Source organism: Pezoporus flaviventris, unplaced genomic scaffold (assembly GCF_033815535.1).
Source record: "Pezoporus flaviventris isolate CSIRO_AGI_PZ_B2104156 unplaced genomic scaffold, CSIRO_AGI_Pfla_v1 ptg000001l, whole genome shotgun sequence".
Lineage (NCBI taxonomy): Eukaryota > Metazoa > Chordata > Aves > Psittaciformes > Psittacidae > Pezoporus > Pezoporus flaviventris.
The window spans coordinates 52660973-52674281 of NW_026892549.1; the positions used below are offsets into that span (position 1 = coordinate 52660973).

A 13309-nucleotide genomic window follows, 5' to 3' on the forward strand; every position below is an offset into this window, starting at 1 on the left:
GTTTGGAAGACCTGCCCTTTCACAGGGACCCAGCTGTTCTGCTGGATGGATCTGGAGTGCCTATTCCAACTGAAAATAAGAGCTTGAGTGACATATCCCCTACAAGCTAGACAAATGGAAAGAGGGCACTCCTGAAGTTTAATTCATTCTCTTGAGCTTCCTAACCTTAAGTTCCCTAGCACAGGGTGTTTCATCAAATACGCTTTCATATTGCTGCTTGTAAAGCTGTGCATACTCACATCCTCCCCTCATCATGTGCTAGCATGAAAATTGCTTTCAAACTTCATGCTTTCTCTACAACTAGTGCCAGAAAAACACAAAGCTAGAAATACAATACCTGCTTTTCAGCCTGCTGAATGCAACTTCTTGTAGACTTGCATGGAAAAATGACAGTTTAGGAGCACACATGAGGTGTGCTGAACCACCTCTGGCAAGATAGGTAGAAGGAGCTGTATCTGGTAGTTTCATTCTACTGAACACAGAAGCATTATTCAAGAGTACACTAACCCCTATGATGCAATGGAGATTCTGGGTCGTGGGATCTGGGTGCTCCTACAGCACACCAGATTGCAAATCTATGAATTAGGAATTCGATGAAGTACCAAGACTAATAAAGAGGACTCATCTGCTCACATTGTGCCTCAAAGCCCCATTCATTACAAAAGAGTATAATATAGAAATATGCAACTTTCAAGACAACAAAGTAACCTGCCCTATTTTTCTAAGTTTGACAAAAATTGGGTTTATTTCAAGTAAGCTTTCCTCTCAGATCTTTGCCTCCGTCTTCAAAGATTTCACCTACTGAGCTAGTTCACAGAGAAAGCATGCTACAGATCCCCAGGAGCCCAGACAGCAGTTGCATTCCAAATTCTGAAACGGCCTTTTTCTTAGCCTGACAGCAACTCTGTGAATGTTTTTACATATCAACTGGCTTTTGATGATATTCTGCCAACAGACTGACAAGAAGTAATGAAACTGACAAAACAAATAAAAACTGCAAAAAAATACCACCTTGCATTAGGTAGCTTCCTCTCATTACTGATTACTCTTATTTCCTGCCACTTCACACTGCATAACTGTGTCCCATTTCTGTGAAAGCTAAATCACATTTCTGCCTTTGTCTCTCTCATTTTTTTCTAATGAAAGCTACTATTAAGTTTATTGAAATCAAGTTTTCTGAAGTACAGAGCATGATGCTGTATATTACAAGCTCCCACGAAGCTTTGAACACAGAAGAGTTGCCTACCTCTTCAGAATTTCTCAGTGCCTTTTTGTTTATATTGATTCTCTTTCTCAAAAATAAAAAAGTATGTGTTTTTTCATTTGTGATCTACCATGGAAAACCCCAAACTCCTTTTTTTCTTGTGTTAGCAACTGAGTGACCTAAATCATGGAACATGTGGACTAATAAATGAAATTATCTGTGACTATTTTGTTTTCATTATTCACTTCTGTATCAAACTTCAGATGCTTTATCACCAGTGTCCTAATGCCTATCCTGATACTCCAATGTACTATTAAGCCTTAGATCAGCACAGAAAGCTAAGTCACTTAAGAACATCACCTCCAATAAATCAGGACTAGTCTAAGTCTTACATTCTTTCTCTACTTTCTCACCTAACTGAGAAACCATTCTCACAAATCCCATAGGCTGAGAATGCTGAGAAAACTGAACAGCAAATCAAAGGACATTCTCTGAGCTTATTCCCACAGCTGGAGATAGTCGCATTAAACCTTTTTGCTGGGGTGCACATGTAACGCTTTTGGAGTTCTATTTCATAATTAAAGAATTATTTTTTACCATATCAAAAGCCAGGTTTGCAAAATTTAATTAAGGTTCTTCATATAAGAAACAACATCGATTCCTAACAAAAGTTTACATCTGATGTATCAAATCAGAAGTTTTACTTTAAAGACTGCAATCCATCTCTTCCATGTCCAAATAGAAAAAAATTACTACAATTTAACCCATTAGCTTTGACAACCTAAAAATAGATCTTTTCCCTGACCAGGTTATATTCCAATACCTATTGGATATGAAGGTTGTGTTGCCAGCTGTATAAAGCAATTAACCCCAGTGCTGCTCAGAAGCCCCTAGTTAGACAGCCCTTACTTCTTAAACAGGAACTGTATTCTATGTAATCAGTCACCCATGAAAACTACTGAATTTCCTTCTTTATAGGAATGCTACAGAATCTCCTATATGGCTTTTAACTCCTCACTAATTTTCTTGACATTTGTATCTGACTGCTACAGAATCTCCAGAACAGAACTAGATTTACTGCTGCTGTACTAATCCCCTGCCCAGTGACTACTATAGAGACACTAAACTGTAAAAGTTGTTCCACCAAGTAACAAACAAGCCAGTCACACAGCACCATTTTTAACTGCATCATTATGTGTTATTGCTCAAATTCAAAAGCAGAACAAGGTATCAAAACCAAATACTCATCTAAATACGTAAGTGCCACCTACGTACCAATATACATACCATTAGGAAAAATATTTCACAACTAGAAACATTGAAAACAAAGATGAGAAAAACAATAAGTCACACAGAGATGCATCAGAGAAATATTTCTCTTCCAGTATCTCATAAAAAGGAAGCAGGAGAAAGGTATCTCCTCCTTGAATGATCAGGAAGAATAAGACAATGTACAAGACTTTAAAACAAGCTTAATTAGAAATCTCTTATCTAGAACACTGCTTTGCATTAGATAGCAACTTATCAACACATGCAAGCAAGTTATATTGGGAAATGGGCACAGAATCAAATTCCACAGGTAGTATCCAGGCAGTGATTTTGTTCCAACATGAGTAATCTCTTATTCTCTTTTGGGTTTGCCAACAATCACATATTTCTCATTTGTCTCAACAAACAGAACTGTATAAATATGCACAGTGATTGCCATTCTCTCCTCTCCTTTGTTCAGCACCATTCCTAGATGTTAGCACTTATTTAATTTCACCTGACAAAAATCAAGCTAATCTTTGCATTCTATGCAAAGCCACCTGCCTAGAATAAAATAAAATAGTGGCAAAATATTTTTTTTTCCTGAATTCTGGAATGTGAAGCAGATTCGGAATGGTATATAACAAATATGATGGCAAGTCACTCTATGATAATACAATGGTGTATGTTGTCCTATGTGCTGTCTATACGTAACGTGACAGCTTCTATTTACAGAACTGCTGTTTTTTCCAGAAGAATCTTGCTCATTCAGTGTACGTGAGATCTGCCATGAAGCTGATGCAGTGAAGTATCACTCGATTCGTGGTCTCCATGCTGTTTATTGCACAGTATCTGCATTATAAGGAGAATAACAATGCATCACATCCAGAATATCTTCAAGGTTTTTAAGCATTAAAGAACACAACATATCTCCCATAAAGATAAGCAAAAGGGAATAAGGGAAACAAAGCCAACTTTGCCTGGATCAAAGCCAGGGCTGTATTTACTGAATTCTGTGCTCAAGCCCGCTGACTTGAGTGCTGAGTAGTCAAAGCTCCTGGGGACTATTCTTTAATCACTTCTGCACACCAGAGCGCAGACTTCTAAACTGCCACACAGAAAATGCGAAAACTCACTATGAATTTAACAGAGAACCAAGACAGGTTCTCCACTTCAGCAGTCACTCTAGCCACAGACCCATCCTTCTCTCCCCAAATATTTTTTCCTAAAATTTGGAAGAACAGTTACATCTGTTAGATAACATGAGTCAGAGTAACTCCATAAACTGTGACACAAGGCACATCTCTGCCTTGCCTTTAGAATTTACTTACTTCTTTTGGCAGTGGTAAGTTTGTTGTTGTTTTTAAGGAAGAAGAAACAAGAGATGAACAAAACCAATTCCTATTCAGTCATGATGTGCAACTATCTTCTCTCATTGCTGCATTTACACGGCAGCAGTAGAATCCGCACTCCCAAATCTTTGCATCCAGCTGTGCTGACTTTAGCATTTCTTCTCAGACAGCATAATAGTAACACTAACCAAAGTCTGTTAATCCAGGAGGGAACTGATCTGTAAAACTGTGTAATTAGGCTGAACAGAACAGGCACATCCATACAGGAATGTCCTATGACAAAAGGTTGTTAACTCCAGCCTTAGCTCTGCACCTTCCCTATTTTAGGTGGATAAAGCTTCTTCACTCCAGCAACACTGGGGTCACAAACACACGTCATAAATCCAAAATCAGCCAAAACTTCCTCTTACTTCCAGAAGCTACTGCTAGCCTGGCAGTTCCCAGCACAGGACCTGCAGCTGTTTCAGGAGTGGCCTCTTCAGAGCATTCCCCTTAGGGATTACTCTGCTACCAGTCTTCTGCTGGAAAGGCAACAGCAATTTATCCTGCCTACCTTTCAGCTGTAAACCATCAAAAGATAATTTAATGGAAAAAAGACATTTAGTATCTCAAAAATACATCTCTGCAGCCAGGTTCTTCCTTTTTAAAATTTCAGAAATGTTCATCTAGCAAAAAATTACTTACACGCCTTACTGAAAGGAAATACCATACAAAACCCAAAGGTGCTTAGCAGCTTCTTCAGAATAATGAAAGTTTTGTAGCAGAGATAAGCTTGCCTTTTTAAAAGATTAATCACTACTGGCTATTACAAATTCTTTATTAAAGAAATTAATCAAGATCATTTAGAAAGCTAACCAAAAAGTGAAATAAAGCTTTAACTTGTATTTAAACATAACACAAACAAATGCTGAGCATACATTTAAATTATAATTTTAAACATTCATAAATTGGGACTGATCATGAAAGCTGCATACTATAAAACACTTCCAGGACTCCAGTACCTCAAAACCTATGAAGCAAAAAAAGCAAATAAAAGAAAGCAACAGCAATGAGGCACATGGGCCTGCAGCAGCAACAGCAGCAAACCAATAGCATCAGCATCAAACTGGTACCAACAAAGATTTTAGCCAGGGCTGAAGGCAATAAGGTATTAGAGCTTCTTGAAAATAAAGCAGTATGTGAAACCAAAGAGGATCATCAAATTACAAAAACTGTCCCTTTTGGGAAGGCACTCAATTTTTAACCAGCAAAATATTCACTGCCCAAGCTAGAAATGCTGCCAGATGCTGGGGTTTGCTGCTGGGTGATTCATCGTATATTCTGCTACAAGCACGGTTAGAAACAGAATAATGAAAATAATTAAAATAATGAAAAATCGTCAGTTCAAGAGAAAAAACAAGAACCAAGCTGTCCATCAAATACCCTCCTTTAAAGTCCTATAGTTCAAGCATTTGAAAAAAAAAACATAAAACCAAAACAAACAAACAAAAAAACCAACTAGAAACCCAAATCCACACAAGAAAGAAACCAAAGGGCAAATATCAAGGCATTTTAAGAATGTGTTGATATTCTACCAAATCTAGTTTATAGCTCTACATCAAAACATAACTCAAGACCTTTGCTTATATTTCCTAATAAACATACATACTTTGGCAGCCTTGTAAATTTGCTTCAATTCAGCAAAATACTAACCATATGCCTAAAACTAAAAACAATTTTTACTTCCCTGAATTCAACTGGAAATAGAAACATGCATATATATCATTAAAAAGAAACATACGCTCTAGTGATGTGCCCAGCACCTCAGTGATGAAGGGTCTTAAATAATTCATGATTGAAACCACTTTGAAATTCTTTGGTGAAAGGCAGCATGTCAAGAAAAATATCAGGCTTTTATCCTATTTTGAGCCAGTAACACTTCAAAATGCACACGTATTTTTTAAACCAGATGACAGAAAACCTTATCACTTGACCCAGTTCTACAAGGGGTTTGACTGTAACACCAAGGCCTAAAGCTGAAATAAGCGCATTATTTTCATACTCTCAGCTGTTGAAAGAACATCGTATTTCCTCATTCTGCAGGGGAGACACAAAAACTACTGAGCTCAGCAGCCCCATCTCTCCTTTGATAAGCTTATGACACTTGCCAATGTTACCAGCTAGGTTTCATTTATTTTTATATCGATATAAATAGATATATAGAAATGCATGTGTGTAATATTTTTGTACTTTATATATATATATATATACACACACACATCTCTCGCTCTGGTGACTCCTGCCAGCAATCGAGAATGGGTAGAGCCCTCCTTCCCCGGAGCCCTTCTGTCTGGCACTTGAGTATCTCCAGAGCTAGGGCACAAACACGACTACTGGTGACATGCTACGGCAGCTGCATACAGATCTTGCGATATTAAAGATGGATCCTGCTCTCCCCGCAGAAGCAGCCTCCACGGCTTCGCTACCTGCTTCATTAAAAACAAAGCTCGGCCCTCGCACGGCAGCGCAACGCCTGGAATGCACAGACTGGCACCCGATCGAAGCAACACGCCCCTCAGCAACTCGGCAGGAGCTGCGAGGGGGGACGCCGGCCCCGGGAGAAGAGGATCGCAGCGGGGCGGTCCTGGCCAGAAGCAATCTCCACAAGGTAGGCAGGAAACAGAGGTATCCGCCCGGCAGTGGGAACGACGGGGGCGGGGGCGGAGATCGGTACCTGAGGCCGCCGCGGCGGCAGGGTCCCCCATCGGCAGCGCCGCCAGCTGCTGCAGCGGGTGGGTGGCTTCGCCACCGTCGACGAGAGGCGGCCGCCCCAACAGCAGCAGCAGGGTCGCGGCCGCCAGCCCCAGGAGCAGGGAGGAGAGGCGCCTGCAGGTCCCCAGCATGGCGAGCAGCCCGAGGGCAGTGGAGGCATATTGCGGGCAAGGACGCTGAGGGGTAGCCGGGACCAGCAGCGGCTCCGGCAGCGGCGCGACAGGAGTTGCAAGGGACCCTCCCCGCGCACGCGCGCGGCAACAGTCGGCACAGCAGGCGCCGGCCCGCCCCGGCTCCCGGATGTGGGGGAGGCGGGGCCTGAGTGGCAGGAGGGGCCGTGGTGTTGCTGAGGCGCGGGTCTGGAAAGGGCGGTGGGAAAGGGGTGGGGTGGTTCGTTTTCTGTAGCAACGAGCGAGAGCCGCAGTAAGGGGAGGGACAGCTGCCGGTTGCAGCCCGGCCTTGAAGCGCTGCGGAGGCCGAGGAGGTGCGGGCTGACTGCTTTCTTGAGGAGCCTCGCCGTTCGTACCTGCTGATGGCGGTTGAGGCCTCCTGCCGGGCAGAGAAGAAGGAGAACCGGGTTGTGGCCTTCGGATAGGTTACCAAGGGAAGGAAACCGCGCCGCGATCGCGACCATTCAGCCCTCCGAGCTGGGAGCACATTAGTTTTGTTGTTTGTTGAAAGGGTGTTAAACCGCCTTACGCAACCCCAGTGCAGCACGTAGTGTATACCGGGTGGGTGCATATGGTGGCTTGGTGTCGCTGGAAAAGCACTTTCACTCAGGCACTGGCATAGCTGTATTTTAGTGTCTCCTAAAGCTTTGATTCCACACACTGGCATATCTTTGCCCTATCTACATGTTTTTTCTCATTAACAGCCCTAATAGCAAACAATCCACATTTTTTAGATTTAAGGATACATATAAACGTAGGTAAAATTGGAGTGCGCTTGCGGACGCAACCTAGGGATCATGGAAAAACTGCTCAACTTGTTGACAGCAGGTAAGACTGCTGCACCTCACTAAAGACGGAACAGCTAGGTAAATCCAGCTTACCCACAGAATGAAACTGCGTGCATATTTCAGGGCTAAACGTGTGCCAGCACCACCTCACAATGAATTTCATGCTAGTGTTGAGTGAGCCCATGCAATGATTTCAGTGAGCCAAACCCTCACTGTAGGGACATTCCAGAACTGGATAACACTACATTTTCAGTGTATGAGTAGTGTATATAAACTCCTTGGAAAAGTATAAAATCACTTGATTTGCCTTCTAATAAAATAAATATTAGCTATTAAAAATCTTTCTTTTAGACATAATTTAGACATATAGGCATATCAAGGATAAGAAGGTTATGAGGGGCAGTCAACATGGCTTCACCAGGGGGAAATCATGTTTGACCAATCTCTTAGCCTTTTATGAGGAAATAACACGGTGGATGGATGATGGCAGAGCGGTGGATGTGGTCTACCTTGACCTCAGCAAAGCATTTGACACAGTCTCCCACAGCATCCTCACGGCTAAAATGAGGAAGTGTGGACTGGATGATCAGGTAGTGAGGTGGACTGCGAACTGGCTGAAGGAGAGAAGCCAGAGAGTTGTAGTCTATGGGGCGGAGTCTAGTTGGAGGCCTGTAACTAGTGGAGTGCCTCAAGGGTCAGTACTGGGACCGGTATTATTTAATATATTCATCAATGATTTAGATGAGGGAATTGAGTGTACTATCAGCAAGTTTGCTGATGACACTAAGCTGGGAGGAGTGGCTGATACGCCAGAAGGCTGTGCTGCCATCCAGCGAGACCTGGATAGGCTGGAGAGTTGGGCAGGGAGTAACTTGATGAAATATAACAAGGGAAAGTGTAGAGTCCTGCATCTGGGCAGGAACAACCCCAGGTTCCAGTATAGGTTGGGGAACGACCTGTTAGAGAGCAGTGTAGGGGAGAGGGACCTGGGGGTCCTAGTGGACAACAGGATGACCATGAGCCAACACTGTGCCCTTGTGGCTAAGAAGGCCAATGGCATCCTGGGGTGTATTAGAAGGGCGGTGGTTAGTAGGTCGAGAGAGGTCCTCCTTCCCCTCTACTCTGCCCTGGTGAGACCCCATCTGGAGTATTGTGTCCAGTTCTGGGCCCCTCAGTTCAAGAAGGACAGGGAGCTGCTGGAGAGAGTCCAGCGCAGGGCAACTAAGATGATTAAGGGAGTGGAACATCTCCCTTATGAGGAAAGACTGAGGGAGCTGGGTCTCTATAGTTTGGAGAAGAGGAGACTGAGGGGTGACCTTATCAGTGTCTATAAATATATAAAGGGGGAGTGTCACGAGGACGGAGCCAGGCTCTACTCAGTGGCAAACAATGATAGGACAAGGGGTAATGGGTACAAACTGGAACACAAGAGGTTCCACTTAAACTTGAGAAGAAACTTCTTCTCAGTGAGGGTGACGGAACACTGGAACAGGCTGCCCAGGGAGGTTGTGGAGTCTCCTTCCCTGGAGACATTCAAAACCCGCCTGGACGCATTCCTGTGTAACATTATCTAGGTGTTCCTGCTCCGGCAGGGGGATTGGACTAGATGATCTTTCGAGGTCCCTTCCAATCTCTAACATACTGTGATACTGTGATACTGTGATAATGACATATCAGGCCAAATTTTTTTAGTTTTCAGATCCGATAAATTTCTTCAAATGTAGGGGGAAGACTATAAAGGAGTAGAAATTTTCCCACACTAAAAGGAAGAACTACCAGGTTACAGTCTGTATTTTCAACAGTTTTCTCATAAACTGAAGAGAACAGTACATTTTTCCTTACGATTTAAAGCCATTCTATAATGTAGTTAATTGCCATTAACAATGACTTCATATAGATTTGGGATTGGCATAGAAAATACAGTTCACTTTTACTGGAGTTGCTAATAGTCTGCTGGCACTTTTTGGAACTGCCAGAGAATGGACTGACTTCATCACTTGTGCATTATGAACCACCACTACCTGCAGCATAACACTAGTGGGAAATGGACACCCTCCTCAGCAGGTTATCTTCAGTACTTTCCTTTAGAATGGCATCACAGTCTCCCTTTTCTTCATCAGCACAAAAAAATAAAAGAAAAAACCCACCAAAACCCAAAACCACCCTAAGTAACCAAAGAGCACAAAGAACAGACAAATAAACCAATTATTTGTTTACTTGATATGGAACCCTCCTCCTGCATCTTACAGACAGATTCTGTTTTGATTAGAAAACATTAGTTCAGTGTCTGCCTCCCTCCTTCATGACACCCACCTTCTTCATTTAATCTCGTATCTGTGCACAGCAAAAAAGCTGCTTCCACACAGCCTCTGTTAGAGCTGAATTCATTTTGGAATCCCTACAACACTGCATCTTCTCAGGTGGAAGAAAGGGGTCTACAGAAAGCTAACTAATGCTTTGAGTAATTTGCTCCCTTTGTTCATGAATTTGTCTGATAAATCTGTATGTGGTAACAGGAGGTGTAGATACATACATAGAATCACAGAATGGTTTGGGTTGGAAAGGACCTTAAAGCTCATCTACTTCCAACACCCCTGCCACAGGCAGGGACACCTTCCTCTAGACCAGGTTTCTCCAAGCCCCATCCAACCTGGCCTTGAACACTGCCAGGGATAGGGCAGCCACAGCTTCTCTGGGCAACCTGTGTCAGTGTCTTGCCAGCTTCATGGTAAGGAATTTTTTCTTAATATCTAATCTAAATGTACCTTCTGTCAGCCTAAAGCTATTCCCCCTTGTCCTATCCCTGCATATTCTAAGTAAGTGCTTTAAAGAGAAGTCTTGGTGATGGGTACCAGTGCTGAGCCTGCAGCCATGGGCAGACCTGAGCCCTATGTGGATTGTTTCTTGAGCAGCTGTTAAAGCCAGATGAGGGTTTCACAGTCTGTCTTCCCTAGTAACTGTAAGCGGCGAGGAGAAGCAGACAGGCCAACCCAATATGGGTGATAAGCAACTTCTACTTTATTTGTGACGCAGTTCACACATACATAGGAGTGGTATTCAGCCACTCCTTCTTGGCATAACAGTATTGGTTAGCCCCCACAGCTTCCTCCACATTCTCCTCCCAGGTCCGGTCTCCAGCCACCTGTGGGGGCCACCCCCTGCCTTGCTTGCACAGTCCTCCAGAACTCTATGGTCCTGCTCTTAGAGTCATTCTGCAACAATTCCCCCCTTTTTCTTTGTGCAAGCAAGGCATTATGGGTTATTCTGTTCACCTGTTTTATCACACAACTATAAACAAGTCTAATAGCTACGATGATTAACCTAACAATGATACATAAGTGCAATACTTCAAACAACAGTTTTTGACTCAACCTGTAATGCCCCGTGAAGACAACCATCTAGTTCTTCTTAGAATACTGCTCATTTACTATTGCTGGGTAAGCTGAGCCAGGGTTCTCTGCTGTGCGTGCATCGAATTAGCATAATCAGAGAGACTCATACAACACATTCCATCAAACTCTTCACATCCATGTCCCTGTTCCAACAACAAAAGCTTCTGCAGTGTTGCATGTCTTACAGAGTCAACATTAAAACAAATCAGGAATTGCCTTCGATGTAGAATTGTCTGCTTAGTTGAGCTGAAGCACTTACAGTGATTTGGCATATTATGATTGGATACATGTTTTGAAGACCCTTACTGACTAACATATAATTGGTTAAACACAGGTGTGAGAACTCAACCTTGAAAGCTTGCCAACAGTCCACAGTTCTCATTAACTTGGTGAATTCCAGCCTCTTATCTTGCTTGCTTAAGCTTCTTCAGGCCTCTCATGGCCTTGCTGTATCTTTCAGGACTATTCAAAGTTTATGTACCAATTATGCATTCCCCTGTGAGAACACTGTCTCCACATCTTCCCCCTTTTGTTTTATCCAGTAACAAGTCGCTACTACAGCAAGGCACACACAAATTTACATTAGCAGAGTAACTATTACAGGGTGCAGCAGCATGTTGAAGATGCTGATGGCAGTGAAGGACTAGCCAAAGAAATTTCTTACCAGTGGAATTCTCCCACCCTCTTAATTTGTTCCATCACCTGCTTTATAACACTACCATTGTATTAAAATTTTTCTAGCTTTTGCCTTAGCATTTTCTAGCAGCTACTGCAAATTTCCATACTCTAACATCTCTTTTACAAGTGACAAATCTATACAATACAAGGTGCAGTTTCTTATTAGCAACTAGCTAGTAAATACAGGTGGTTTTATACACAAAATCACAACCTCTAATAATAGCTACTTTACAAGCACACATATTCAGGATGTTACTTTTCAGTTGCCCCCAAGTGATGTTTTGTAGTTATTTGTTCTTTCTCTTCCTCCATCTCATTCTGCTTGGGGTAATCACGGTCAACTCCTGTAGCTGAGGCATCAGGTTTATCCATTCGTCTGTCCAGCTCATGGGAAGGCTTGACAAACTTTGCAGGCAGTCACCATGGACCTGTAGGCAGGAGGACACAAATATACCCCCTCCCCCAGGTTATCAGTTCTTCAGTTCTTGATAAGTAGACAGGTTAGACAGGTTAAGTGCAGCATCATTACTCTCTCTCTCCCCCCCCCCCTTTTTTTTTTTTTGTCCCTGCAAAAGCCATCATTACTCCCACTACAGTCCCAGGTACAGAACGTGGCACAAGGACCCTGTGGAGACTAACAGCAAACCAGCTCCGAGAAGCATCACTGCAGTGCGAGGTGGCAGGCTCAACCTTAGCGGGCTTCCCCGCAGAGGCTCTGCCTCCCCCACATCGTATGAGGCTTGGGCTTTTATACTGACCAAAATGCACACTCATTCCGACACAGGTGGCCAGCCTGTGCTGGAAGAAGTGGCCAGCAGTATCTACAGAGGTCTCCAAGGGTTGATAGAAACCTGGACATACTTATATTTACCAACTTCTAATACATGAGTATCACAGAGAAACTGTATGGGCTCTCCCTGTCAATTGCAAGAAAAAATCATAACATATACAGCTCGAGTATAAGAGGATTTTAACGCATACGTGGTCACTGTTTGTCAGGCCTCCTTAACTATTTTGAGATCAAGAGCTTCCCACTCTTTAGCCCCCTGCTGTGTAGTAAACACAGGATATGCAAAGATGCCCATTGCAGAAAATTCCCCAGTAATGATCACATATTTGGTTATCCATTGTTACAACTGAGCGTCTCCAGGGCCAGTAAGTCGGAGCAGACCGACCCGGGAGACAAAGAGTCAGGGTCTGGAAGCAGAGGATATAAATCTGGCTCGGATTCAGGGGATTCGGGGGCTGATCCTGCGCCGAACTCGGGGTCTCCGTTGCTTGCAGCTGTGTCTTTCTTATCAGATGTATCTCGTTCGGTATGTAGCCATCTGCAGACCTGGCTCCTCCGTGACTGAGTTAAATTTTTTTTCACTCTAGGGCGTAGTGGGCTGGAGAGGCTCGCGGTTCCTTTAAATCTCCCGCTAGCGCATGATCCCTATTTTCTACTGCGTGCTTCAAAGTGGCGCCGCAATCGATCCGGCGCCGAGGCACTGCCCTCTTTCTTTCGGATTCCTCGGCATTTATCATACGTATCCCTTCTAATATACTTTCTCTGTCCTTTTCAAAGTCCCTACTTTCGGAACTGGGGTGGTGGGGGAGCAGGGGGTTACACCTCCTCCGCGGCACCTTCTGATGGGGGGGGAGAAAAGGGGGGGGGGGGGGGTGCGGTGGGAAACCCTGTGCTCCCGCGAGCTGGGGAGAACGAGTTGTAATCTTCCCCCGGTTT

The 13309-nt window shown here is 43.5% G+C and overlaps 1 protein-coding gene across 1 annotated transcript in view; it reads right to left on the reverse strand.

Moving 5' to 3' along the window:
* FAM171B (family with sequence similarity 171 member B) overlaps nt 1-6794 on the reverse strand; it is a 37291-nt gene extending 30497 nt beyond the window's left edge. The window contains exon 1 of the mRNA XM_061457923.1: nt 6518-6794. Within this exon, the coding sequence (XP_061313907.1) occupies nt 6518-6686 (169 nt within the window). The 5' untranslated portion in view covers nt 6687-6794. The remainder of the gene's footprint in view (nt 1-6517) is intronic.
* Between the last annotated feature and the right edge of the window lie 6515 nt (nt 6795-13309).